The sequence below is a fragment of the Pinus tabuliformis genome, chromosome 8 (assembly GCF_031772625.1).
Source record: "Pinus tabuliformis cultivar Carrire ecotype Pingquan chromosome 8, CPIR1, whole genome shotgun sequence".
Classification (NCBI taxonomy): Eukaryota; Viridiplantae; Streptophyta; class Pinopsida; order Pinales; family Pinaceae; genus Pinus; species Pinus tabuliformis.
The window spans coordinates 220,237,920-220,264,343 of NC_142294.1; the positions used below are offsets into that span (position 1 = coordinate 220,237,920).

General features: G+C 40.6%; 1 protein-coding gene across 18 annotated transcripts in view; it reads right to left on the reverse strand.

Annotated features, from left to right (window-relative positions):
• The window catches only part of LOC149234940 (histone-lysine N-methyltransferase ASHH3-like), a 343,338-nt gene that overhangs the window by 217,915 nt on the left and 98,999 nt on the right, over positions 1-26,424 (reverse strand). For all 18 annotated transcript variants that reach the window (XR_016246143.1, XR_016246139.1, XR_016246140.1 and 15 more), the window contains exons 9-13: positions 11,249-11,279; positions 11,006-11,087; positions 10,603-10,654; positions 10,419-10,499; positions 10,199-10,257 (exon numbers count right to left, since the gene is read on the reverse strand). Coding sequence is in view for 5 of the 18 variants with exons in the window: in XM_089372008.1 (XP_089228134.1) it covers positions 10,199-10,257; positions 10,419-10,499; positions 10,603-10,654; positions 11,006-11,087; positions 11,249-11,279 (305 nt within the window). In the remaining 13 variants the exon portion in view is untranslated. The remainder of the gene's footprint in view (positions 1-10,198; positions 10,258-10,418; positions 10,500-10,602; positions 10,655-11,005; positions 11,088-11,248; positions 11,280-26,424) is intronic.

Sequence of the window (26,424 nt, forward strand, 5' to 3'; positions counted from 1 at the left end):
TAAACCTCGCCCTTAAACCTTCACCTCCTTCTCCTAGAAAGATTTGTACCTTGCTTAAAAAGCAAGCAAGCTCCATTCTGAACCTCCTTCTAAGAAAAGGGTCATTAAGGTCACTTCACACCCATTTGTTGATTCATCCTTCACAAGTGACTTTCTATATATCGAGTCTCCTCCCATCGATGAAAGTTCGTAAATAGTAAGGAGTCTTAGCTGAGGTGACAATGGGCTAAGTCTCCATCGTTGCTTTTGACCTAGCAGTTGTCCCTATAGGAACACCTTCTAGGTCCCCTGCTAGTTTGAGCGGTAACATTTTGGCGTCGTTCTCGGGGACACGAAACGTGTGTTTTGTTCCCCATACGACAAATTGACATAACATTATTGGTGACTCCACTGGAAAAACGAAGCCCTAGTTCTTCACTGAACTTTAAGGTCGATGCTTGTAGGGTGAAGCAAGCATTTTTCTAGGCATCTTTAAATTAACCCTGGCGACTCCTACATATTTTTCATGTATATCTCAAATAGGTTGTCTTTCTTTGATAAATTTCTCGCTTTGGACATTCTTAACATCCGTAAGCATCCTAATCATGTCGCTGGAAGGATGGTACGTGGGGTGCCCGTGTTTGATGGTGATCCACTCTCCACAATTGACCACATAGAAAGACTTAATGCACATGCTTCAAGAGATAAGGTTGTTCACCAAGATGTCCTTATGTTATTGTTCATGGGATCTCTTGTTGGTCATAACTCATGGCTACATGATCATGAACCTAGGAACATCTCATCTATTGAAGAGTTTGTTGATGGCTTTCTTAGACATTTTCAAGTACACCCTACATTAAGCATCCAAGAGGAAGCCTTCATCGAGCATCATCAAGACATTGAGAATCTATGTAATGAGCAGGAAGACGAGTCCTCCTTGGGTCCACATGATGAACAAGATAATTTTGAGAACACGTGTTGGGAAGAATGGGTCTATGGAAAGTAAAGTTGAGACTAAACTTACCTATCTCAAGGATAGTACTCTCGATGATTCTCCTTTTGAGAACCTTGAGGAAGGTGATCCCATTAGCCCCTTAGAAGATGACATTGGAGATTATTTCCATATTGAAAAAGAGAAATGGGAAGTTGTTGGCCCTCAATTTGACTGTGCTCCCATTTATGACACCGACAAGGAGGATGAGGTTGAGAGTGGTCCTCCCTTTCTCCCGAGCATTATTTATGAGGACATATCCATTGATGTCCTTCAGAAGGAGAATTATCATTTTCCCTTGCATGAAAAGGAGCAATTGGAGATGATTAATTCTCCTTTTTGGGAAGACCCTATCTTTGGTACCAACAATGATAGAATTGATAAGGCCCTTGCTGATACCTACCTTCCTTATGATTTTGGGAGTATATTCAAATCACTTGAGCCTTGATAGGTGGATTTTCAAGAAAGTGTCCCATTGAGACTTCACCTTCCCCTTTCCACTTTTCTATTATTCATCATCTTGAGTCTTCATCAAGTGATTCCCTCACCCCTTGTCATATGATCTCAAGTGATTGTGAGCCCTTTCCCCCTTCCGAGTATAGTGTCAAGGAAGAGCCTCTCATTGATTATACTTTACCTCCTTGGACACACCCTCAGGGTTTTGATCACTCGATGACCTCCCCTCTCCAATGTGACCATCACCTTGAGCGACCAATTTATTGCACACCTTCTTTCCCTTGCCCTTCGTTCCCCTTTCATCACAACCTTGTGGCATCTATGAAGAATGATATTATAAACAATGATTGTAATAGGAAGTTGTTGAAAGTGATCTTTCATTCCACCATTGTGTACTTAGAGGGAAAGACCTGCACTTCTAGATTGGCATATTCTCCTTCTCCTAGGGTTTCCTTTTACCTCGAATGCAGATCATATTTTCCCACCTCCCACCCACTCATCCTCCATACAAATGTATTCACATCCGCTTCGAGAATTGCTACATGAGTAATCATACCAGCAGGCATGTGTATATTGATATGATGATATGTTGGTTGCACTAGCTTTTTTATTACACTTAGCATTTGCATTATTACATGCATGTTAGGGTAAGATGCATTGCATGTTGATTTTCGCATTGGAAACAAGCCACTTGACACAACGGACACGAGGGCTCGAGTGTCGGATATTGACAAGTTGACCCCCCGAAAAAGGACACGTTCAGATACGATATATATTATTTTATTAATATATATATATATATATATTAAAAATTAGATATTTCTTACACAAATTCTCATTCATGATACAAATAACATTATGCATACAAATACAATTGTGACATAAATGATAAATCATAATACATATTCAATTCATCAATGATCCAATAGGAGAAAGACAAGATAGTAAGATAAAGATACAATAGTTTTCTCATTAAGTCATCAAAATCAAAATGTGTTACATAGGTAGTGCAATGCCAATGGCAAATACAAATAGCAAATACAAAACAACTACAAGTATACAAGCCTCAAGGCGGTAGGTATCTCATGAGTCATCAATCCTCATTATCAAAATCAGCATCATTATACTCATCAACATAGTGACCACTGCTCTCCTTTGCTGCATCCTCCTCCCCTGTATCCAAAGTCATCTCTTGGTGTGGAGGATGACCCCTCTACAGTATCACCATCATCAAATGTGATAGGCTCTAGCATTGGATCATTGAGATCCAAGTTGGCCAATGCCAACTCAACGCTATTCTCCAGACCCATATCATCGGGAAAGACATCCCACATCTTTATCTTTCCCTTCAACCACTCATTCCTCTGCTTGTAAAGAAGACGAAGGTTGGTGTGCACATACACCATTGTCTCTGCCCTAGACTGCTCAAGCTTGCTCTTCTTGACACTATACAAATTCCCTATGTGCTCCAATTCCTCTCGCAACAAGAGGATGAAGTCACCTGAGAGAGGAGCCTCATGGCTAACTGTTGTAGAAGAGGGCTTGTTTCCCCATGATTTGTCAACCAAGAATAGGGCTTCTTAGCCCCCTGTCTCTAATCAAATCATATCTTGCAAATCGACCAGTGCCAGTGGGAAACGCTGTAAAGGCATCCTCCACCTCATCAAGTGATGCTCTATCCTGGAAAACCCGCCTGGATGCATCTTTCCTCCACTATGAGATTTCACCATCCATGTAAGGAGGGAATTTGCGGTAAGGTCCACCATTCAGCCACTAGTGGTTGTAGTATTTTGGGTTCAATGAGTGAGCCAAACAATGTAAAGGTGTGCAATTCTTGTCCCATCTGTTGGCAAGAATATCCTATATGGTGGTGAAGAAAGCCTCTGATGATGTCTCATACTCGGGGCACTCACTCTGTAAAATAATGCTCCTCACAAACTCAATCATGGAATCCCATCCCTCGTAAGCCTCTCCTAGGATAGGTTGGTCTCTATCTTCAAATCGAAGCAAAGAAATGATAGGGTCCATGATCTGAATAAGTAGATCTACCCTCTCCCACCAAGCATCATCTAACACGGTGTCCTTCACTCTTTTAGAGGCTACTTGATCTGTCTTTCTCCAAAAAGACCAAAACTCTGAAATAACCATGGCCCCAAGAGCGGTCTTGACCTCTCTCAACCTCTTCAACATGATGAATGAAGAGGCAAACCATGTATCCGCAATCTTCAACAATGATAGATTGGTGTACTCCTTGTAGATAGTGAGAGCATTTGTATGATTTTGTACAAAGTTGCGGAAATGTTGTGCATCCTCAATAATGATTGCAATCCAAAGCACATCAAAAGCAATAGATTTAAGTGCTAAGTTCAATGAATGGACAATGCAAGGTGTCTGAAACACTTTTGGATATTTAGCTTCCACAATCATGTCAGCAGCCTTGCAAACAGGTGCATTATTTGTAATGATTTGCACACAAGAATCAACACACCTACACCTTCAATAACTTTAATAAACAACTCACTCATATATTGTGCATCCTTGTATTGTCCAAGTGCATCCACCGATTTCAAGAAAACTGGACCAGTCAACGAAGACACCATGAAGTTGATGAGTGGGTGTCATGCTGGATCTGTCCATCCATCAGAAACAATGCTAACCCCAGATGTTGGCCATGCTGATTTAGTAGGCTCAAGCATTTTTTCCACCTCTTTTTTTGCCTTCGTCAACAATGTGGTTCTAAGCTTCTCTGATGCAGGAGGCACAAACCCTAATTGAGCCCCTTGAGTTAGAGCTCGACACATCTCAATAAATAGAGGTGAGCATGCAATATTAAAGGATATGAAGCTTTTATAGAAATAAAAGGCAATGGTGAGATCAAGCTCTTCTTGTTTCTCTTTCTGAAAAATCTTGTCCATTGGACCAAGTGAAATTGCCTTTCTTTTTGCTGCTTGTCCCCCACCAGAACTCTCAAATGGGAATTTGTTGTTGCTTTTCCTCAAGAATGGAAGGGGGTCATCAATCTTGGTTTTTTTCAGATTTTGCAGCCACATTTGCCATACCAAGATTGGACTCTCTTTTCATTTTTTTCCTCTTTGGTAAAGGCACCTTTGTACAAGTTGCAATTCCACAACTTGGTAAAGCCAACAAATGAGCTTTCACACAGAAATATGTGCTCGTGAAAGTAGTGTTGCAATAGCTGCATTTCCAACTCACATTGCCTCCTCCCTTCACCTTGTTGCTTGGCCCTTGCTCTCTTGTGACATATTTCCACAAGGGATATTTGTTATCTTGAGGAGGATGTCTTCCCTCAACATTTGAAGTTGTTGTTGCAGCCCCACTTGCAATAGAGGGAACACTTGCAGCAGACCCTGATGAAATTGGGAGGAGGGGCATCTCCAATGGGGACATTCTTCCACTTCCTTTGCCCCTTCCCTGCTGCCATTCATTGAGCCATGAATGCTGTAAAAACAAAAATGCACAAATTTGTAAAAGAAATGCACATGCAAACTGTTGTAATAAAAATGCAAAAAAATAGAGAGAAAATGCACTTACCTGTTGCTTGAATCTCCTTGAAAATGCTCCCACACCCTTTGCTCTTTGCTCCCAAAAACCCACAGCAAACAAAAGAAGTGAATGTGAAAAAAGAATGGGCAAAACTGCCTTTTAACGCTTCGCAAAAAGCCCAAATTCGGGATTCGTGTCCTAGAATTGGGACACGACCGAACACGTTCGGAAGGACACAAATCCAACCGAATCGTGTCCGATTCGCCCGATTCAGGGCACGATGAGCCAGGGGGACGAATCTGGTTTCATAGATTGGAACTATGACATATGATATTTCTCATGATAGAGTAGTTGCATTTAGATTTAAAAACTGCATTTACTTCTATGAGTCAATTTTATGGGTCTAATCCAAGCATGTACGATCATGAGACGTCGCGAAAGCATGCTACCCCGTGTTTTTCAACTATTATATGTGCAAGTAACAGGTCTGTGGTAGCCAAAATATTGTTGGAGTTCTCGTGACCTCCCGTTCGAAGAGCTTCGTCCACTTCTTCAAGAGATCACTAGCCAGTTGGAACAAGATGTTACCCACCATTTTGTGGGTGATATCCCTAGGAGAAAAAAATTCTCCAAGAGAGTCCTCAGCCGGCAGCCAATAGCCCCATGTAGCCACCAACTAACTCGTTGAGCCACTTCTCTGCCCCCCGAGCCAGCCATGTGGCCCCTCACCCATCTGCCATGATCGTATATTTGAAGATGGGCCTCCCGAACCTAAAGGTATGCCTTGTCATTTTGTAATTGAGTATTATAGTTTGCTTATCATGGGCACTTCTGGGCATGGATTAATGAGGGGATTAAGCGGAAAGAATGGGCTAGTTTTGGGCTCTTGTCCCCTAGACCCCTTTTGAATGTTAACATTGGATTCTAGTCCCGTGGGATCTCTTTTACTGGCCCTTCGGCTTTAGGGATGATATTACATGGGAAAACCCGATTTTGGTTGCATGGTCCCGCTCCCTCATCCATATATATTACTCTCCTTGCACTCATTATAACCCCATTCATCATTTCTCCCACCTAGGTCCACATTCCTCCACTGGGTCCATATAGGGTTAGCTTTCCCCTTCCCCTTGCCCACACCTTGGGTCAAGCCTAGAATGATGCCCTAGAGGTTGATGTAGCTGAAAAGAAAAGTAAAAGCATAATTGGCCACAATTAACAGGAAAATGTACCACAAAATCCAAAAGATGGTCGGGACAAACACATTTAGCACGTGGGAAAAAGTTAATATGTTAGCTCTACCCCATCATCATGGCCATTACCTTGGTTCCTATAGGCTCTAGATGAGTCTCCTTTATCATTTAGGAACCCATGATTGTCCCAACCCTTGGCGGGAAATGAACCGCCCTACCTTAAATTGAGTATCCGCTGCTATATCTCACACATCATGGCCTTACCCCTTGAACCTCAAGCAATTAATTAAAAAAAATCATGAAAGGCATATAAAGAAGGGTGGAAAAATCAAGGTCGAGGCAACTCATGTACCACGATTGCTCCCTCCTATACATTATATACCCAAGTGTGCCATTCTCTTTTACTAGCTACCCTTGTAACCCAACATGTGGCCCAGGGCTACCCCTTTTCATTCCCTACCCCATTCATCTCTTTACCACATGCCACCACCTTTTAAAGGATGTACCTTGGACACATTATCCCCTTTAGAAGTAAAAACCACCTAATGAGATACTTGGTTAACCCCATTTGGAGCTTGAAGACATTGGCACAGACCAAATCCCATTATAGAAGGGCATGCCATTATGAAGTCCCCACCTGTTGTCCATGGTTGTAAGCTCTTTTACTCTATTTCCTTGATGACTTGTTGTATTGGAAGGCTAGGGGACGCATTGGATCTTATGCAGGATTGGAGGTGGTCTCCATCTTGGGTTCCGTCTCCCTATACAAGGTCCTGACCCTTCAAAGGGCTACATTGGCACATGTAGGGTGTGTGTTAAGAGCCATGGCCCTCCAAAGCAGTAGACAGCACTCCATGGATCCCCAGAGATGTTCATAGATTGCTCGAGAATCACCTATTGGACAAAGAAGATGCACCTAGTTCACCTTTGCCCAGTCAGCCCCATAGTTGTACCATGCACTTGGCAGATGACCCAGGACTTGTATGCTGATGTGTCATCACTTACACCATCATTTGAGCCCTTACAGATGGTCTACAGGCACCTTCGACTTATGTGGAGACCCATGAGCTAATTTGTGTTCCCTCACACCCATTGGGAGTACCACAAATTTATTATGTGGAAAACAAAGGGCCAACCCTTTTCCATTCCTTTTGGAAGTCCTATTCATCATTATGGCACTTATGGACTTCATCATGCCTCTTAGAGAGCCCAACTATATGTATTATTGATCATTCGACCTCTTAAGAGGCTTGTTATTTTGTTTATGAGCTAGTTTGGTGGACCTGTCACCAAAAATTAGTTATTTGCACATTATTTTTATTTGATGGACTAATGTAGGCTCAAATTAGGTAATTTGAACTCCTAATGAGTGTATAAATAGAAGAGACATTAATTCATTTTGTATCATCACTTGGGTTGGATCATTCTCTCTCTTGAGAATTTCACACTTCTTTCTTGGAGGATGAATTGGAGCATGGATGAATTTTGATGTTTGGATTGGACTTTCTTATCTTGGAGCTTCTTTATTGGCAAATATGTTGATGGTTGGATATGTTCTCTTACATGTAAGTACACACATTTAATGTTATTCTTGTTTTACTTTGTCATATGCATTGGAATGGGATTTTCGCTATACTAGGGCTAATTGTTGCATTTCATAATTGCAATTGTGGAATTATTGTTTCTATATAGCATCTCTCAATGTATGGGCCATGTATGTTGAATGAAATCTCCTAGGGATAATTCTACCATTGAATTTATCTTGATAAGCCATCTCTTTTTGCAAAGTGAAGTATAAAGCTTTAAGGTCACTTCTTCTTGCCCTAAAGGCCAAGCGAAGTAGTCCTTGAGGCCTCCTTGACCGAGAAACGAAGTCCTTTCTCATCATTCTCCTAGACTCCATTCTCCCCAAGGGATTAGGCACTGGTCTACCAATAGGTGGTCACTCAAAGAACCATTTTTCTTCACCTTTCCCTCTTCATTCTAGGTCTAGCCATGCTGGGCCACCTAGGGCATCACTTTCGCAACAAAATAGCCCTGGAAAAAGTTCAATCTCTTAGCCTCTACTACGATGGTGTGTCCTCAAGGTCTCCTCCAAATTTGAAGAAATTTCGATGGTCCACTTGGTCCTATGTGGTCCCATACCTTTGAAAAGTTAATTCTTCAAGAACCACTTGGGAAGTCAAGTTCAATAGGATTTTAGGGGTTGGGAAACTCCTTTACAAGGCATATTCATTAAAACTAGCCCTTAAATCTTCACCTCCTTCTCCTAGAAAGATTTGTACCTTGCTTAAAAAGCAAGCAAGCTCCATTCTTAACCTCCTTCTAGGAAAAGTGTCATTAAGGTCACTTCACATCCATTTGTTGATTCATCCTTCACAAGTGACTTTTAATATATCGGGTCTGCTCCCATCGGTGAAAGTTCGTAAAGAGTAGGGAATCTTAGCTGATGTGACAATGGGCTAAGTCTCCATGGTTGCCTTTGACCTAGCAGTTGTCCCTTTAGGAACCCTTCTAGGTCCCCTGCTAGTTTGAGCAGTAACAGAACCCACTTTAGCTTTTAGACATATACAATCCTTCTAAGATTTCTTTTAATTTGAGATGGCAAAGATCGAGGCTCGAATTTAACTATACTTATTAAGTACCCACATTTTCACCATGGCTTGGGAGGTCCACACTAGAAACTTACAAATTTTCAATCCTCTAACTCATAGCAGTCCCAGAGACCCATGACACTCTCTTAATCACCTCCCTCCAACGGACATGGGGGATGAATAGTAAAAGTCAAGGAATTAGGCTTTGCACACCCTAAAGAGACGGCAAGTTCACTTTCAAGTAGTACCCTTCCAAGAGTATGTCACCATTTGATGTGATCTATATATTTACTAGGAGCATAGAACTAAAAACACGCTGCATATATCTCTCATCAAAAGTAGAAATACGCTAATGTTTTTAGGCTTACTTACTTGTTGTCATTCCGGTTGTATCTCCTGGTTTATATATTTTAAAGTAGCAACATGACAAAGTGCTACCTGGACTACTTGATTGTTCCTGGAACCAGCCTAACTCATGATTGTTGAGGAGGTTTAGAGGTGTGCAGCGAGTAAAGAGAATTGTAGAGGCACATAACCATGGCACCCTAGCCATCTTCTGCCAATGTTAGCTGAATTGCAAACAAGACATTGCAACAATGCTTCCATATAAACACTTGACTGTCATTGCCAAATGTCATTATTCTTGTCAATATTCGTCACAGCTCTAAAGCCTGCAACACGTGCACCAAGCACAAGAGTGATTTCTGTTATATTACTGTGTCCATTATTACTTGAATAAATGTGCAGAACTGGAAACAAAGGGTTTTCTGCCAATAACACTAAAGTGATTATACCAATGGCTCAATAAAATATGATTCAACAACACATAACGAAGGTCCGGACTATAAAAGATACCTTCTCATGGTGTGATTTGAATATGAAATGCTTTAAATAGTCCTAAATAAGGTAAGCATATGGACAATGACACCTATAATACATGACCACAATGACTAGATACAAACTTGTGCTTTTCAAATTTATCAGAATTTTAAAAATTAAAACAGTTGTGAAAATCTTTGTTTTTCCCTCAATTTACATAGAAGCTGTTCTGGGAAAAGCAGACCAACACATCTCGTTGGAAATCAATAAACTCATTTGCTTGGCAAAATATCTCATGATCATCCAGTAATAGAGGACAGCACACATTTCAAGCAGTCCATATTTACCATTAGCTTCAGGATTATCATACTCTTCGTAGACACTAAAGTGCCCTACAAATGCATTTTGATCTTCAATAAATGGCATTAAGATGATACAAGATTCAGCTAATATTCACTTGCACACAAGGATGCTATTGTTAGAAAGTTATTTTGAAAGAAATAAAACAGATATTGATGCTTGAAAACTAATACTTCCCTGAATATTATATAAAGGACTGGAGAAAATTTGAGCTTCGCAATGCACAAAACAAACTAAATAACATCAATTTGTAAGAAGTAACAAAACATTCAACTTAAAAATGAAAGCATCAGCTGTAAGAGAACCTGATACTGTCGACAAATGAATCCACAGAACCATTAGTGACAGGTTGTTTTTGTTTTTTCTGCAAAACCACAATCTACAAATAAGTACAATAATTTCACACACGCATGCACAGAGTCTCTTCAAAACATAACAACCAAAAAAATCAAGTATGAAAACGATTTTCATTCCAATTTTTTCCACAATATGGAAAAGTTACAAGATTATAACATTTAAGAAAACCTGAATTGGTGGACTCAAATCGAAATCCCATTTCTCTTCTGACATAACAATTGCTTCTTTATCACCATCATCATATAGAATCTGGCACATGATCAACTTAAGATAAGTGTTTGGCAATGCTCGATATGGAAAAGTATGTACATGGCAATTTCCAAGAAGGAATCAAAATAATTTACGAACTCACAGTATGCTTTTTAATAATTGGATCAAAATTTACAATCTTTCCAAAGTAGAACCTGTTGAGATTCATATTTTAAATTAATCATCAGAAGAAGAGCAAGCAATGGTTAGTCACATAAGATAATTATATTAATGTCCAACTACTGACCACAAATACATCAAAGGGATTGCCAAGTACAAGAATGCGAGATACAAAGAAATAATAGGACATATATTTCAAGATAAAATAATGCCAACTACTTCTATACATTGCAAGACTGGATTTCAAAATTCGTGATAGATGAGCAGAATTTTAGCATAGAAGGACCAGTAAGTTCGAGGGAAAGGAAAACTATTCACATCAACAGTTCTATTTTATTATTTGTCTGCATTCTTACTAACAAAGAAAAGGATAATAACAAGAGCACCTTTGATCAAGAGGACACCATACACGAACACGCAGATTGATACAATCTGACCTCGGTCTCTTCTTTTTGAGCAATAAAATCTCTACACAACAAGAACTTGCACTTGAGGTATCAAAAAAGAATATAATTATATACTAGAGATATGAGCTCACAGTTACTACTCTATCATAGTAATACGTGAGTTGCACTTTAAAAGGAAATAAATTTGAAAAATTATGCGCAGACAAAAGGTTAGATACATACCTTTACCAAAAACTTTATGTGACTTATCTTTCTGCACAATTGTGAAATGCAACAAATCAATATACAAATTTATGTGCAGGGCAGAGCAATGACAAAACAGGAAGCAGTAAATAAAATCCATATAAATATAGATAAAAAGGAAAGCATGGTGTTGAAGAATGTAACTAGGTTCAGTCTTCATAAATTGTACTTGAGTCAAAATGTAATATATTTGTCAAAAGAAAGTAAAAAGAATTTTATTATTAAATTGAATTGACTTGTTAAAGCATGGGTTTCATGCTTGGGTCAATTGTCATAGGTCAAGCCTCCATTGTAGGCTTTAGGATTGTTTACTTGAGTCAAAAGTCAAAGTTTGTTTGGTCAAAGACTCCTCCATCAAAGTCTCCTTGCTGTCAAATAAATCATCATCAAGTCAGCCTCCTCAAAGTCTCCTTCAAGTCGGCCTCAAAGGAATTATCATCAAATGAACTCATGTCGGCCTAAAATAGAGGCACATCTCTTCATGAATTCATGTCGGCTCATTTATGATGGACAAAAACCTATATATACCAGCATAAGGACTTTGCATCCATCACAGTTGTTGAAGTTTCTAAGTCTACTTAGTTAGAAACCCTCCATGCACTCTATCAGATTTATTCCTACCTACTTGTTCAGTTACTTAACAAGCTATTTACAGTGTAAATACTGAAAATAAACACTCGTGCATGCTCAACATATTACAGATCAACAGCTGTAGGAAACATAAACAATCACACCAAATGACACCGTTATTTTTGGACCAATGTCCCCAGAAAAATCCAATGTGGAAAATCGGTATAGCTATCTGAGGGTTTTTTAATTAAGCAATATCAGAGTACAAGTTGGGTGTTGAAACTAGCCTACCCAATAGAGAATTTCCTTGGCAGTAATACCTCTCAGTTTGAGACAAATTTCCCGACTGAAACCCTGGATAATCCTTCTGGTAGCTCCTCAGCTACAATCTGTCCCAGAAACCCCAGCGTCAGCCTTCCTGGACTACGTCAACCCATCTCTGCCTAGCGCTGGCCCTGCATCACCCCCGATGGGTCTATGTCAACCTTAGGAAGCCCTGCGTCAGCCTTCTGGCCCTTTGCGTCAGCAACGCTGGCCTCTTTGAGGCTCTACGCAGCTCTCGGCTGCCTCTGCATGGCCCTGCATGAGGTCTAGCTGCTATTGCGCTGCTCTCCCGACACTATCTCTGCCTCTCTGTCTCCCTGTACTCAATTCCCCTTAGTTGCAACTCCGATCACTGGTTCTATCTCTCTGAGCAAACCCCGCTCTAGACAATAGAATGACTGATCATCTGGTGTGCTCTCCAAGTGACCCTCAAGCCTCCTCTTATACTTTTCTCGTTGACATATCAAAAGTCGAGATTAAGTCCCTAATCAATGACTAAGATTAGATCTGACTTGATCCATGTCTTTTGGACCATTCTAACACAGTTTCATAATAATACACATTAATATTTTATTTCCCTAAGTTTGGATTTAGGGACTCCATTAAAAATATTAATTATTTTAATATCTCCTGAACTGTTTAGAATTTGCCCAAACCCTTTCTGGGTTGGAGATCTCATATGCCCTAACCTCTACACCAACTTTTGTGGCTAGAGCACATCCGATGCTACCCCAAATCAACACTCCCTCTTAGCGAGGAGTGTGCTCTAGTAATACTCCTGACTGAGTATCACCTTGATCATCCGACACCGGTCCCTGTGTTGATGCTAGGCTTGCTACCCACAATCCTCTGCACTGCTGTATCCTATACTACTGCCCATGGTTCTGCCACTGCCACTGTTGCATCTATATGATAGCACCCTCTGCATATGTGTTGATGTTGGTCCTTTCTCCCAACACTGCATCCGCACTGCACCTCCTCTCATCATGTTGCATCGTGCTACCCGCTGCTGCACTGCAACTCAATTACTAAGAAGTAAGTAACTGATCTCCCAACTCTGACCTCTCTGTTGGGCTAGAGACACCCACTAATGTTGAAGCTCCCTCTGCCGCTGACAAGTGCTCCCTCTCTGACCTCTGTGCTGCTGCAACAACTCCCTGCGTCTCGCACCATTGCACAACTCTTTGTGCCATCCTGCACTGGTGCAACACTCCTGTGCCTCTCGCACTGTTGTAGCCTACTAACCTCGTGCTGTCTCGGGACTCCTGCACTGTAGATCTCCCTGCTGCTCCATCCACATCCATCTCTACCCAGCTCAGCCAGTCCTGCTACTCCTCTTCGGGGTTCCCGTAGCAAGGTCTAATCCAAGAGGCTGGGTACCTCGAGGATCCTGCCCCTCATCGCCTGTAGTCCGCCTGACTACAGCTCAATGTCTCCCCACTTCCGCTCAAGTGGTGCGTGTGCACTCATGGCACAGTGATTGTCTGTCAAAACTTCCTTCTCTGCCCTTGCTGGCGCTGCCTTAGTCTCGGAAGACTCTCCCTTACTCTTCCTCCTTGGACATTGGGTCGCATAATGACCCAGCTCCCCACAGTGGAAGCACCTGATCTTGGAGAGATCCTTCTTCTTCCGCTTTTCCCGCTTTCCCTCAAATGCTAGGGCAACATCTTCCTCCTCTTGCTTGACTTTGATCCCCTTGCTGATGTTATCCGTCTTCGACTGTCGTCTAATCTCTTCTTGGCGAAGAGCAGCCCACATCTCATCCCAAGGTGGAAGTGTCCCTCTGCCTAGTATACTCTGGACAAATACCTCCCAATATTCCGACACTGCATTCAGGGTCGTCCTCACCATTAATTCCTGATCCAGCATGGCTTCTATAGCAATCAACTGATCTCGGATCTTGTTCATTCCTCCGAGAAAGGTCTCAATCGGTTCTCCCTTCTTCATCTGATACGACCTCAACTGATTCTTTAGTAACATTCTTCCCTGCACAGAAGTATGCTGGTTCAATTTCTTGAGGGCCTCCCACATCTCATATGTTGTTTCCTTCTCGGCAATGTGTGGTACTACATGGTCCTTGACCCCGTCAAGGATGATGCTCTTGGCCCTCGCCATTGCCTCCTCGTACTTGTCGTTATCATTTGGGTCGACTGGGATAGCCATAACCTTCAAGGCGAAGTTCTTGACATGATTTCTGTCAAGTACGGATAAGATTTTGGCCTTCCAGACCGCGAAGTTCGACACTCCGTCCATCCTGTCCTAGTCTCTTACTCTGTGTAGTGCCATGATGCTCTCCTACTTCCCTCCTGGAAATTCTCGATCTGACTCCCTCTGAGTCTCGATTTCCCTCCTGGAAATCCTTCTGCCGATGTCGAGATGCCCCCTACTTTGATCATTTGTGCAACTGCACCACTGATCCGGGTTTCTCGGCTAGAAACCCTCGGTAGCAACTCCCTCCTCTTGGCCTTGCCCTGTCAGGTATTATTCTGACTATAGTACCTCACCAACTCCACTCTGCAATGTTCCCACAGCCTTCTAAACCCCAGCAACCTGAAAGTGAGAGCTCCTCGGCTATGCGCAATCCCAGCACCAGCAAATCGACCTCCTTATCCAACTGCATCAACTCTCCTAGCTTCTGTGTGAGGCTCCCTTTGCCTTCCTTAGCCTCTGCGCTGCCTCTTCCTGGCTCACCCTTGATGACGCAGGCACTACGTCACCCTTCCCTTGTTGTTGCTCTGCTAGAAACAGCTTCTGTCACCTCGGGACAGTTGTTTTCTGCTGCTATTGCTCCGCTCGGCTGATGTCCTCAGTCCTCCTGTGATCTGCAATCACACTCTGATACCATGTTGAAGTTTCTAAGTCTACTTAGTTAGAAACCCTCCATGCACTTTATCTTATTTATTCCTACCTACTTGTTCAGTTACTTAACAAGTTATTTACAATGTAAACACTGAAAATAAACACTCGTGCATGCTCAACATATTACAGATCAACAACTGAAGGAAACATAAACAATCACACCAAATGACACCGTTATTTTTGGACCAATGTCCCCGAAAAAACCCAAATGTGGGAAAACCGGTGCAGCTATCTGAGGGTTTTCTTAATAAGCAATATCATAGTACAATCTGAGTGCCAAAACTGGCCTACCCAATAGAGAATTTCCTTCGCAGTAATACCTCTCAATTTGAGACAAATTTCCCTGCTCAAACCCAGGATAATCCTTCCAGTAGCTCCTCAGCTACAATCTGTCCCAGAAACCCCAGCGTCAGCCTTCCAGGACTGCGTCAGCCCTTCTCTGCCCAGCGCTGGCCCTGCGTCACCCCCGATGGGTCTGCGTCAGCCTTAGGAGGCCCTACGTCAACCTTTTGGCCCTCTGCGTCAGCAACGTTGGCCTCTCTAAGGCTCTGCGCAGCACCCGGCTGCCTCTGCGTGGCCCTGCATGAGCTCTCGCTGCTACTGCGTCACTCTCCTCTGCTACTGCGTTGCTCTCCCGACACTATCTCTGCCTCTCTGTACCCAATTCCCCTCAGCTGCAACTCCGATTACTGATTCTATCTCTCTTAGCAAACCCTGCTCTAGGGAATAGAATGACTGATCATCTGGTGTGCTCTCCAAGTGACCCTCAAGCCTCCTCTTATACTTTTCTCGTTGACATATCAATAGCTGAGATTAAATCCCTAATCAATGGCTAAGATTAGATCTAACTTGATCCATGTCTTTTGGACCATTCTAATAAGTGTCATATTAATACACATTAATATTTTATTTTCCCTAAGTTTGGACTTAGGAACTCCATTAAAAATATTAATTATTTTAATATCTCTTGAATTGTTTAGAATCTGCCCAAACCCTTTCTGGGTATTGGAGATCTCATGTGCCCTAAACTCTCCACCAAAAATTTCGTGGCTAGAGCACATCCGATGCTACCCCAAATCAACAACAGTGAAGAACTCGAATTAGTTGCAGAGATGAACTCGTGAGACAAGTGCGGAAATCACAGAAGAAAGGTTCGGTATTTCAGAGATGAAGTTCGGTGTAATCACAGTGAGAGTGTAGATATTTTAGAGAAAGTTTCAGTGGAATAAAGGACTGAGATCAGAGTTTGGGGCAGTCACCACAAGACTGAAGGCAACATACATTACAATGTTGGTCATCATATGTTACAGTGTTGGTCGTCATTGTTGGTCATCATATATTACAGTGTTGGTCACTACAAGTATATGGATATCTTTATAGGAAATTTGTAAAGGGTTATCTCATTGTTGCAAGGAGGACGTGTTGAGTACACATTGAAGAATGAAATACTACTTACATGACTAAGAGCCAAGGTTGACTTGATGTAGGGAGTCTCTAGTCTAGGTTGTGAGGGCCTTGGTCGTCTCATCTTGTTTTGAATCTACTGAAGAAAGAATTTTGACTCGGTTTTACCCTAGAGTGGGGTTTTTCCCTGGTTGCGTGCCTACATCTTGTGTCCTCTTCTATTTGTTGCTTGGCATTAGTCTTGATGATAAGAAAAGATAAATCGAAAGAAAGAATAATAATAATGAAAACATCACAAGATAATGTCATAATAAGAGAAATCAATTAACTTGCCACACTTTGGATTTCTCAACATGGTATCAAAGCTATGGTAAAAGAATATCACCTTATTGGCAAGAAGATTTTGAGCAAAGTCGCAATACAGGGACAAAGCTCGATAAAATTCTCAAAGAAGAATCCGGATCTTAGTATAAACAGCATGTAAATGAGAGCTATGACTCGTATTACATCAAGGTTCTCCAGAAGTCCAATGTCTATATAGCAAGACTGAAGTGTTTATGAATTACATAAAGCATGATGACAAATTAGAAGGCTGCCTCAGAAACTGAAATATAACCAAACTACATTGTTGACTGTATGCTACCATGACATCAAGGACCAAAACTTGATAGTATTGAAAGACTTCGCATCAATTATTGTACAGGAATTCGGATCAATCACAGTAATAAAGGACCAAGTCATATCTTCGCTGCCACCAAGGACCATGGTATGTCTATCTTGTCACCACAGAAATGAAAAAAAAAAAAAAAAAAATTTGACCGAAGCACAACCGAAGCAAGGAAAGGATATCAAAGTATTGTAAAATAAGAAAGTTGCCTCAAAGTATAATTAGGACCTCAAGACCGAAGTGTGAAGAAGGCTAACATGCTACAAGAACAGTAGCAGCCCTCCTACACTTGAAGAACAGTTTGATGTCCAAATGACTTCTCTGAGGAATCTGAAGTTTGTCCTATGGAGAAAGAAATATAAGCCTTGAGGATCTGAATTGATAGTGCCTTGAGGATCTGAATTGATAGTCCGAGCACAAGGAACCAGCTCAAGAAAATCAAGTAAGTATTGTCACTTAATAAGATGCACATGCAACAAGTCTATTAAGCTATCAAATCAAAAGTACATAAACACAAAGTACGTATATTCATAAGCTTTTAGAGTTTTAATATCTCTAATCTCAAATGGTTCATATAATCCTTGTTTATAGCTAGTCTAAGATAAAGATTGTACTCTCTAGATCAATAGAACCTTAATCCTTATCTTCTAGGGTTTACCAGTAAAGCAAAAGTTCTAATATTGAAAGAAGAAATAACTTGATTTTTGATATTATAGATTTCCATCCTCCATGGTTATGTAGAAGATCTAACTTGAGAAATTAAATCATGTTCTTGGTATCACATGTTTTGCTTGAAAGTATGTATTACAGGTATAAAAGATCATGGAGAACACTTCAAGGAATCCTTACAAGGATTGTCAAGGAACATCTCCAGGTATGTCTTAGACTATACACATTATAAAATTCTCTTAATATAAAAAGTATGTTCATCTTATTTTGAAATTTGCGTTACATTACTAACATCGTTATGTCTCACTGTCTTGAATCATAATGATTCTTGTTTTGGGCGACTCATCATTTGATAAATCTACCCTCCTCATATTCTTGATTGATTATATAGAACCCTAGACCGGTTCTCTGGAAAACCCTAGCCTACTTAGGGTTGTTGAGAAATGTTATTTGAAGTTTTTGATGATGATGTCATGTTTGGGGTTTTAGTATGATCATGAAAACCCTAACTTGTTAGGGTTGAATGATGTTGTCTAAGATCTCAAACCTTTGAAGTTTTGGTATAATAGGGTTTGCTTTGTTGTGTTATGAAACCCCATATTTTTAGGGTTTGGTTAGGTCTATAAGCAAAACCCTTGTTATGTCTTTAAGATAAGATCCTAGGAATGAAACCCTAGGTGTATATGTGTCTATTGGTTGAAACCCTAGCCTGATCCAGGTCGGTATAGATCTAGTATATCAATATTGCCTAACATATGATGTGCACATGCATGATGATGAATTCCTAGATATGTGTGTTGACCTAATTATTGATGGTCGTAAGTCTTTGGGTTTAATATAAGCCCTTCTCTTAGTTTGATATTCTAGGATGATGTTGTTTGGGAAATCTAGGTTTTGCAGCTAAACCCTAGTAGTAGTTAAATTCTCTAGTATGTGTGATATGACAATCTGGAATCTATGAATCTATATAGTGATTGTTGAGATTGTGAAAATGAGAAATCTAGGGTGTACATCAAACCCTAGTAGAAGCTAGTTATGTTGTTGATTAAGCTGTGATCGGTTTTGATTGTTGGAGCTCATGTATAAAATCTAGGGTTTATATGAAATCCTAGTAGGTAGTCTAACCTATGAATTTTGAAAGTTGTTAGATTCATTGATCTGATTTGTTTCTAGGGTTTGCTATATGAAAGAACTTGTCATGTCATTGAAAGAATATTGAAACCCTAGATATAATGAGCTTGATATCTAGATGCGTTGTGGATGTGATTTAGGGTTTATAACAAAATCTGGGCAAGAAGTTGAAGTATTGAAGTATAGTCTCTTATTGATTATGTTTGTAAAATTCTAATGCTTCCGTTATTACAAGATTTTGATATGGCTAAGTTCACACTTCTATAGTTTTGGTTGTACTTGCTATCTAAGTTGTGCAGGTACATCTTCAAGATGGTGAAGATGATCATAAGTAAAGTTGATGTGATAGGCATGATATATGAATGACTCTGATAAGAAGGATGGAAGCCATGAGGGATTCTCCAATAAGAAGAAACTAAACTCCCTGGGTTAAGAGGGAGCCCGGATAGAAGAGATCTCCCTGAGATTAAGAGGGAGCTTGTATAGAAGAAATCTCCCTGATTGAGAGGGAGGGCATAGCATAGTTTTTATTTGAGAATGCATTTTGAAGGATATGTTGTTGCATGTGAAGTAGGAAAGGAAAGTGTATGATTGAAGAATCTTTTGTCAAAAGATTCGATTAATAATCCTACTATGATAAGTTGAAAAGCAACATCTAGTTGTCTGGAAGACCCCAAAGGTTTGTATTTGATTACGTACATTTGAAAGTGTACTACTGATTGGTGGTCAAAATAACATTTATTTTCTTCATTTCTTCCAATTCTAGGCCTAACCCCATAAAGTCTCCTAGGGCATCACACAAAATCATTTGTAGCCATCCAAAACCCTTGAAAATTGGTCCACTACTGTGTTGTTGTTTGCTCAAGAGGTCCTCCAAATTTCAAGAAATTGCAACAGTGGAATCCCGAGATATAGCAAGCCCTAGCCACAAGACCATTTCTTGCCCTAGGTTTATTTGGGGTTAGTGACCTCATTAGGATCATTGAGTCTAAATCTCGAAAGAAAATTTGTCCTTTGATCCTCCTCTTCCATAATTAGGTCAAGCCCCTCCTTGGTTGATCAATTCCACTTGACCTAATTCTAGGTCCACTTGGTCCCGTGTGGTCCCACAACTTTACAACTCCAACTCCGCAAAGATCACATAAAGACCAAGTCTCCATAAGGATTTCTAGGCCTAGGAATCATCTTTACAAGATACATTCCCAAACCCTAGCCTCGAGAATCCTCTTAGCCCTTCCTAGAGAGCCTATCACCTTGCTTTCCAAGCAAGAAAGCCACACAATTGAGTCTCTCTTACAAATAGGCCTTGGGAATCACCCTTTATCCTCTCATTGACACATCCATTATTGTGATTCCTCTTATACTGGGTCTCCTCCCATCGGTGAAAGTCCATAAAGAGAAGGGAGCCTTTGCTGAGGTGATAGGGGCTATCCTCTCATTGACAGATTTATTATTGTGATTCCTCTTATACTGGGTCTCCTCCCATCGGTGAAAGTCCATAAAGAGAAGGGAGCCTTAGCTGAGGTGATAGTGGGCTATCACTCCATTGTTTCCCTTGACCTAGTAGTTTCCCTATAGGATCCCCTCCTAGGACCCCTACTAGTTTGAGCGGTGACAGGAGACACATTCACTTATCAAAAAACAAGACATCAATTTATGTGCCAAGAAGAAGAAAGACAATCGAAGTCAAAGGAGAGAGAAAACATCATTTTTCTTCCCTAATTTTGTTCACACGTGCGAAATTCCTGTGATATTTTGAGTCTATTACACGGCCAAAATTCAGCCTCCACTGCAGATCCAAACTTTCTGTGATTTTGACAAAATTTCAAAGATTTTGACCAATGTTGACTTTTGTTGACATGGAATTGTTGGAGGTGACTTGGAGGAGGGCTGATTTGGGTTCCTTGTGACAGTCTTGGTCTTGATCTTGGGTCTTGGATATCTCATTTTGATCTTATTCTATAAGGATCGTTTGGGCTTTCCCCCTTGTGGGGCTTTGCCCTAGCTTGGAGCATAACTTCTTGTGTTATTGGCAATGAAACAGGAATCGCCGATTCCGGCGATTAATCGCGAGTATGAATCGGCTCGGCGGCAAAAAGTCCCGATTTGAGACTCGGCGTGTCAACTCGCGTTGACCTAGTTTAACTCGTGGTCAACGCGAGTTTGACTCGCGATTCCTCCGATTTACGCGACTCTGCGATTTTTTAGCGAGTCCCGCCAATTTCAAATAGGGTTTTCGGTTCCGGTTTGCGTTTATAACATGCGTCGTATTGTTTAACGGTGATACATTGGTTGATAGCGCAGAGGCAGAGTGTAACGGTGATACTGGTGCGTGTTTCATTGGTTGATAGCGCAGAGGCAGAGCCGCAGAGTGATACTGATAGCAGTGAGCACAGTCCCGAGTCCGCAGTCTTCACTGTTCAGTCGACAAACTCGACACCGCAGCACCACAGAGCAGCATTCGAACTTCGAAGCCGCAGAGCCTGCGTCACGCGTGAGCCTTCAGCGGCCAGCCTTGACGTAACAAAGAGGTAGCTCGGGTTTTCTCAAATCATATTCGACGTAAATTACAAAGATTAATGTGTTTTCGGCGTTTGAGTCACCATCATATCGCTGTTCAATCCATTAAAATTCTACCTTAAGTTTTAACACTGTCAAGTTCGCCAACATGTGTTGTGCAAGCTCGAGTACATGTATTCGGATTCCTTTCACACTGATTGTGTTCTCATTTGTTCCTAAAGATAGGAAATCTTTGTAGCGGCTAGCCACAGTTGTGTCACCATCTTCATGCCAACCCACCTGCAGGCTGCAACCTTCATTACCCTGCATCCTTTTGACTTACCAAACAGACAAGTAATTGTTGCTAAGGTGTGTGCATGAGTTTGGCTATGGGTTGAAGTGTGCGTTAGATGTCAAGACTCAAAACAAGTAATCAACCTTTTAGAACTTACCTCTACACATGCATTAGGAGTCAGGACTCACCTCCAGCTAAGTGTGTCCCCATTCTTGCATGATATATATCGAAGTCTTATGATGGCATGCACCTACTATGTGTTGTCCTAGAATGCATCCTCCTGCAGTCTCAAGATATAAAAGTTACCCTCTCTTGATGCATGCACCTTCAAACTGCTGTAAAAGAGGAAAGTGTGTTGCTATGTTGTAGTGATTAGTGTGCCTTCTTTAGCTAATCAAAACAGTTCATATCCTCTTCATGAATGTGCCATGTGTATAAGCAACTTTTCGCTGCTTGTTTCAATGGTCTCCCTAGTTCCTGCAAGACAACATGTTAATGGGCCTCCCTAACACCAAATCCATACACTGCTGATTCAACAGAGACCATATTTATTATTTCTACCAGCAAAACCTGAATACTGTACAAGCCTACAAGGCTTCTTTCATGACTATCTTGGTTCACACCAGAGGAGTGAAATGTATGAGAATTTGATCCATATACAGATCTGAGATGACCCAATGCTCTACCCATACTACCCAGTCAGAGTTACAGATATGAGTGTTTCACTGTTTTGTCCATATGTCAAAGTTAGAGGTATGGGTGATCACTGATTAGTGATTACTGATTAGTCTAATTTCTTCCAAAACTGTATGTGCCTTATGATAGAGAGATGGCTGCCCAAAGGTAACAACACTTGGATATGCTGTAATTTTCTTTGGACGTTACCTGATGGCAGGAACTGGCAGCATAAATCCCTGTGTTTTCTTTTGGGGGCAGACCAAATTGATGGCATTGGTCCATCAGAAAGGAAAAAGAGGGGTTCTGTCTTCATTTAATTTTTTAAATTTCTAGCATATTGTAAATTTTTGGATAATTTTTAAATTTGATTTTTTGTTGTCTTTCACAGGAGCCACAAATAAAATAGAAGCCAGACTCCAAATCTTAACAGAAGCCACAAATTAAACACAAGTTCAAAGCAACAACAATGCCGAGAGAGAAGGACTTTGCTTGGGCTTATTGTGACAGGATTCCCGGAGACCCCAGGCTCCTTTGTAAATTTTGCAAAACAAAATGTAGTGGAGGCATTTATAGATTCAAGTTCCACCTTGCACAAATACCTGGCCATGATATAGGTATTTGCGGCAAGGTTGACGACAATGTCAAACACCAAGCAGCCTTGGCCCTTGAGATGTTAGAGCAGCATAATGCCAAGAAAGCAAAGAAAAATGCTGAAATAGGAACTGTTGGAGTTGAACTTGATACTTTTTCTGCCACTAGCCCCATGTCCCAAGTTTTCCACACATGCCTCCAAGGCCAAGTCAAACTCAAAGCCATGCGAGTCCTTCAACTCCTTCCTTCAACACTGGAGGTGGAAACATAAACACCTTTTTTGCTCCCCGCACAAAACCCGGTTCCCAACCTACCTTGGATGGCAATGGTTGGAAAAAAAAATATCCATAGTCAGGCAAGGAAGGCCATTGCTAACTTTTGGTACTATTCTGACATACCTTTCCACTGTGCCAGAAGTCCTTATTGGCAAGCTATGATTGCTGCAATTGCTGCTGCAGGTCCAGGGTTCAAAGCCCCTACATCAGAGAGCCTTAGGACAGATATGTTGTTAGAGAGTGTTGAAGATGTCATGCTTGTGCTAGCTGAGTTTCGTTCATCATGGGTAGAAACAGGGTGCACCATCATGAGTGATGGATGGACAGATCAGAGGAATAGAACTTTAATAAATTTCCTTGTATCTTGTCTCGCAGGCACAATATTTCTCAAGTCAGTGGATGCTTCAGATAAGGTTAAGACTTCCCAACTTATCTGTGAAATGATGGAGGAAGTCGTTCAAGAAGTGGGAGAAGAACATGTTGTACAAATTGTCACCGATAATGCAGCGAATTATATGGCTGCTGGTAGACTTTTTGAGATGAGGCACCCCACTATTTTTTGGACCTCTTGTGCTGCCCATTGCATAGATTTAATGCTTGAGGACATTGGTAAGCTTCATTGGATACATGAGGTTGTGGAGAAGGCAAAATCCATAACCAAATACCTATACAACCACACTATTGTCCTAAACACTATGAGAATATACACTGAAGGTAAAGAAATTGTTCGACCTGCAATGACTAGATTTGCAACAAATTTCATATCTTTGCAATCTGTGCTTGAGCAAAAGATAAATCTGAAGAGGATGTTCTTGGGACCTGAGTGGATGGGATCTAAACATTCCAAGACCCCTGAAGGCATCGAAATTGCTGCACTTGTGTTTAATGATGGCTTCTGGAAAGATGTTGAAGAGATTATTACTATGACGGAGTCCCTTGTTAGAGTTCTCAGGTACTTTTAGTCTTTTAACTTTTTCATTTTTTAAATTTCATTTCAAGCTTCTTTTTATTTACAATGTTTCATATTTCTTTAAATTTGAATGCTTGAACTTTCAAGATGGTTGATGGTGACAAACCCGCTATGGGTTACATTTATGAGGCGATGGATCTCGCAAAGGAGGCCATCAAAAGAAGATATGGGGATGATGAGACAAAGTATATGCCTCTTTGGGACATTATAGATGCACGTTGGGATAGGCAATTGCATTCCCCCTTACATGTTGCTGGGTACTTCTTAAACCCACAATATTTTTATGATAAGAGCAAATTTAATGAGGATGGGGAGGTTGGCAGAGGATTTATGACATGCTTGGAAAGGTGCTTCCCTGATCCAGAACAACGAAGTCGTGTCTTTTCCCAACTACAAGATTATAGGGCACCATCTAAATTGTTTGCCTATACCAGTGCTATAAGACAAAGGTCAAAGATGTTGCCAGGTACCCAGCTTGAAGGCTTCATCAATTCATTAAATTTGTTTAAACTTTATTTTGTATGTTAAATGTTTTATTAAATTTTCTTTTCTTTTTAAGTTTTTACTATTTACTAATTTGGTACTTCTAGTCTTCTACTCACAAACCCTTACCACTTGCTAGGTCTTTGGTGGCAAAACTTTGGTAGTGATACGCCAGATTTGAAGAGATTTGCCATTCGAATCTTAAACCAAGCATGCAGTGCTTCAGGTTGTGAACGCAACTGGAGCATGTTTGAGAAAATACATTCTAAGAAGCGCAACCGATTGACACAAAAGCGCTTGAATGACCTTGTATTTGTCCATTACAATCTACGACTTCGCAACAAACAAATACAAGGTGAGATTCGAGAGCTTGAATTTGAAGGTTTCATAATCTAGTTCGTACTTTAAAAGTATAAAGTTCAAACTTCAAAGTGAAATTTTAATTCACATTTCAATGTCTCATGATAATGACAGGTATTGATCATTCACCAATCGACCTTGAAGAGTTAGATTTGCAAGCTACAAATGCGGCAGAATGGGTTCAATTAGATGAGCCTCCTCTTTTCAGCCTTCATGACTTGGATAACTTTGAGAGTCAAGCAAGCGAAGGAGTGGGAGGAATCGCTTCTAGTTCTCACTCTTAAGAGTCTTAGACTCTTAGTTGCTGATTTTTTTCTGATTAGTATGCAGTTTTTAACTTTTTTGTAAACTTTTAGAAGCATATGCTTCTAAGGACTCAAGACTCAGTGCTTTGGATCATGTGTGGACTCATAACATATATGAGATACTTATTTATTCATGATATTTTGGACATCTATTGATATTATGCATTGTTTGGACATACCTTTACCCAATATTAATGAACAATGGTTTTTTTAATTCAATATATGTGTATATTTTTATTTAATGAATTTGCCGATTTTTTCCCGATCCGATTAAAACTCTTCACTCTTTTGCCTCGCCGATTTATTGTCGATTCCGAGTCTGGTAACATTGGTTATTGGTCTCTTTGTGATCTTCATCTTTTGTACATTTTGGTAATTGCTTGATGAAGAAAACATAATAAGTAATAAGAAGCCAACAAACATTCACAAGTAATTATCAAGTTAAGAAAAATCACTCATTTTCTTCTAACACTTGGTTTCTCAACATGGTATTAGAGCTAAGGTGAAGAGAAGGTAAATTGAAGATCACATCTTGTTGGCTTATTTGAAGACTCTATTGCAGCAGCTATACTTGAAGATATCATTGCAGCAACTACATCTCTTTCTATCAAGGAAAAAGAAGAAGACTTGAAGCAACAGCCATCACTCACTTTTTGTAGCACCCATCTCTCTCTTTTGACATTATTGAAGGCTTTTGATTCTCACTCAACACTCAACACTCTCATCAGCATTCTTGAAGATACTCTTACAGCTTCTGTACTTCACTAGACTCTATGTCTCATCCTCCTAGTCAAATGGCATCTATCTGTAAGGAAGGAAACAAACTTGATGGAGTCTCTAATTTCAAGGCTTGGAAAAAAAGAATTGATTTGGTTTTCATAGAAAATGAAGTCATGGATTTCATTCTAGGCAATGTTCCAATACCAGACATGGATTTGGTTTTCATAGAAAAAAAGAATTGATTTGGTTTTCATAGAAAATGAAGTCATGGATTTCGTTCTAGGCAATGTTCCAATACCAGACAAGAAAAATGCTCAAGAAGTGGCCAAATACAAGAAGGGAGGAGTTAGGGCTC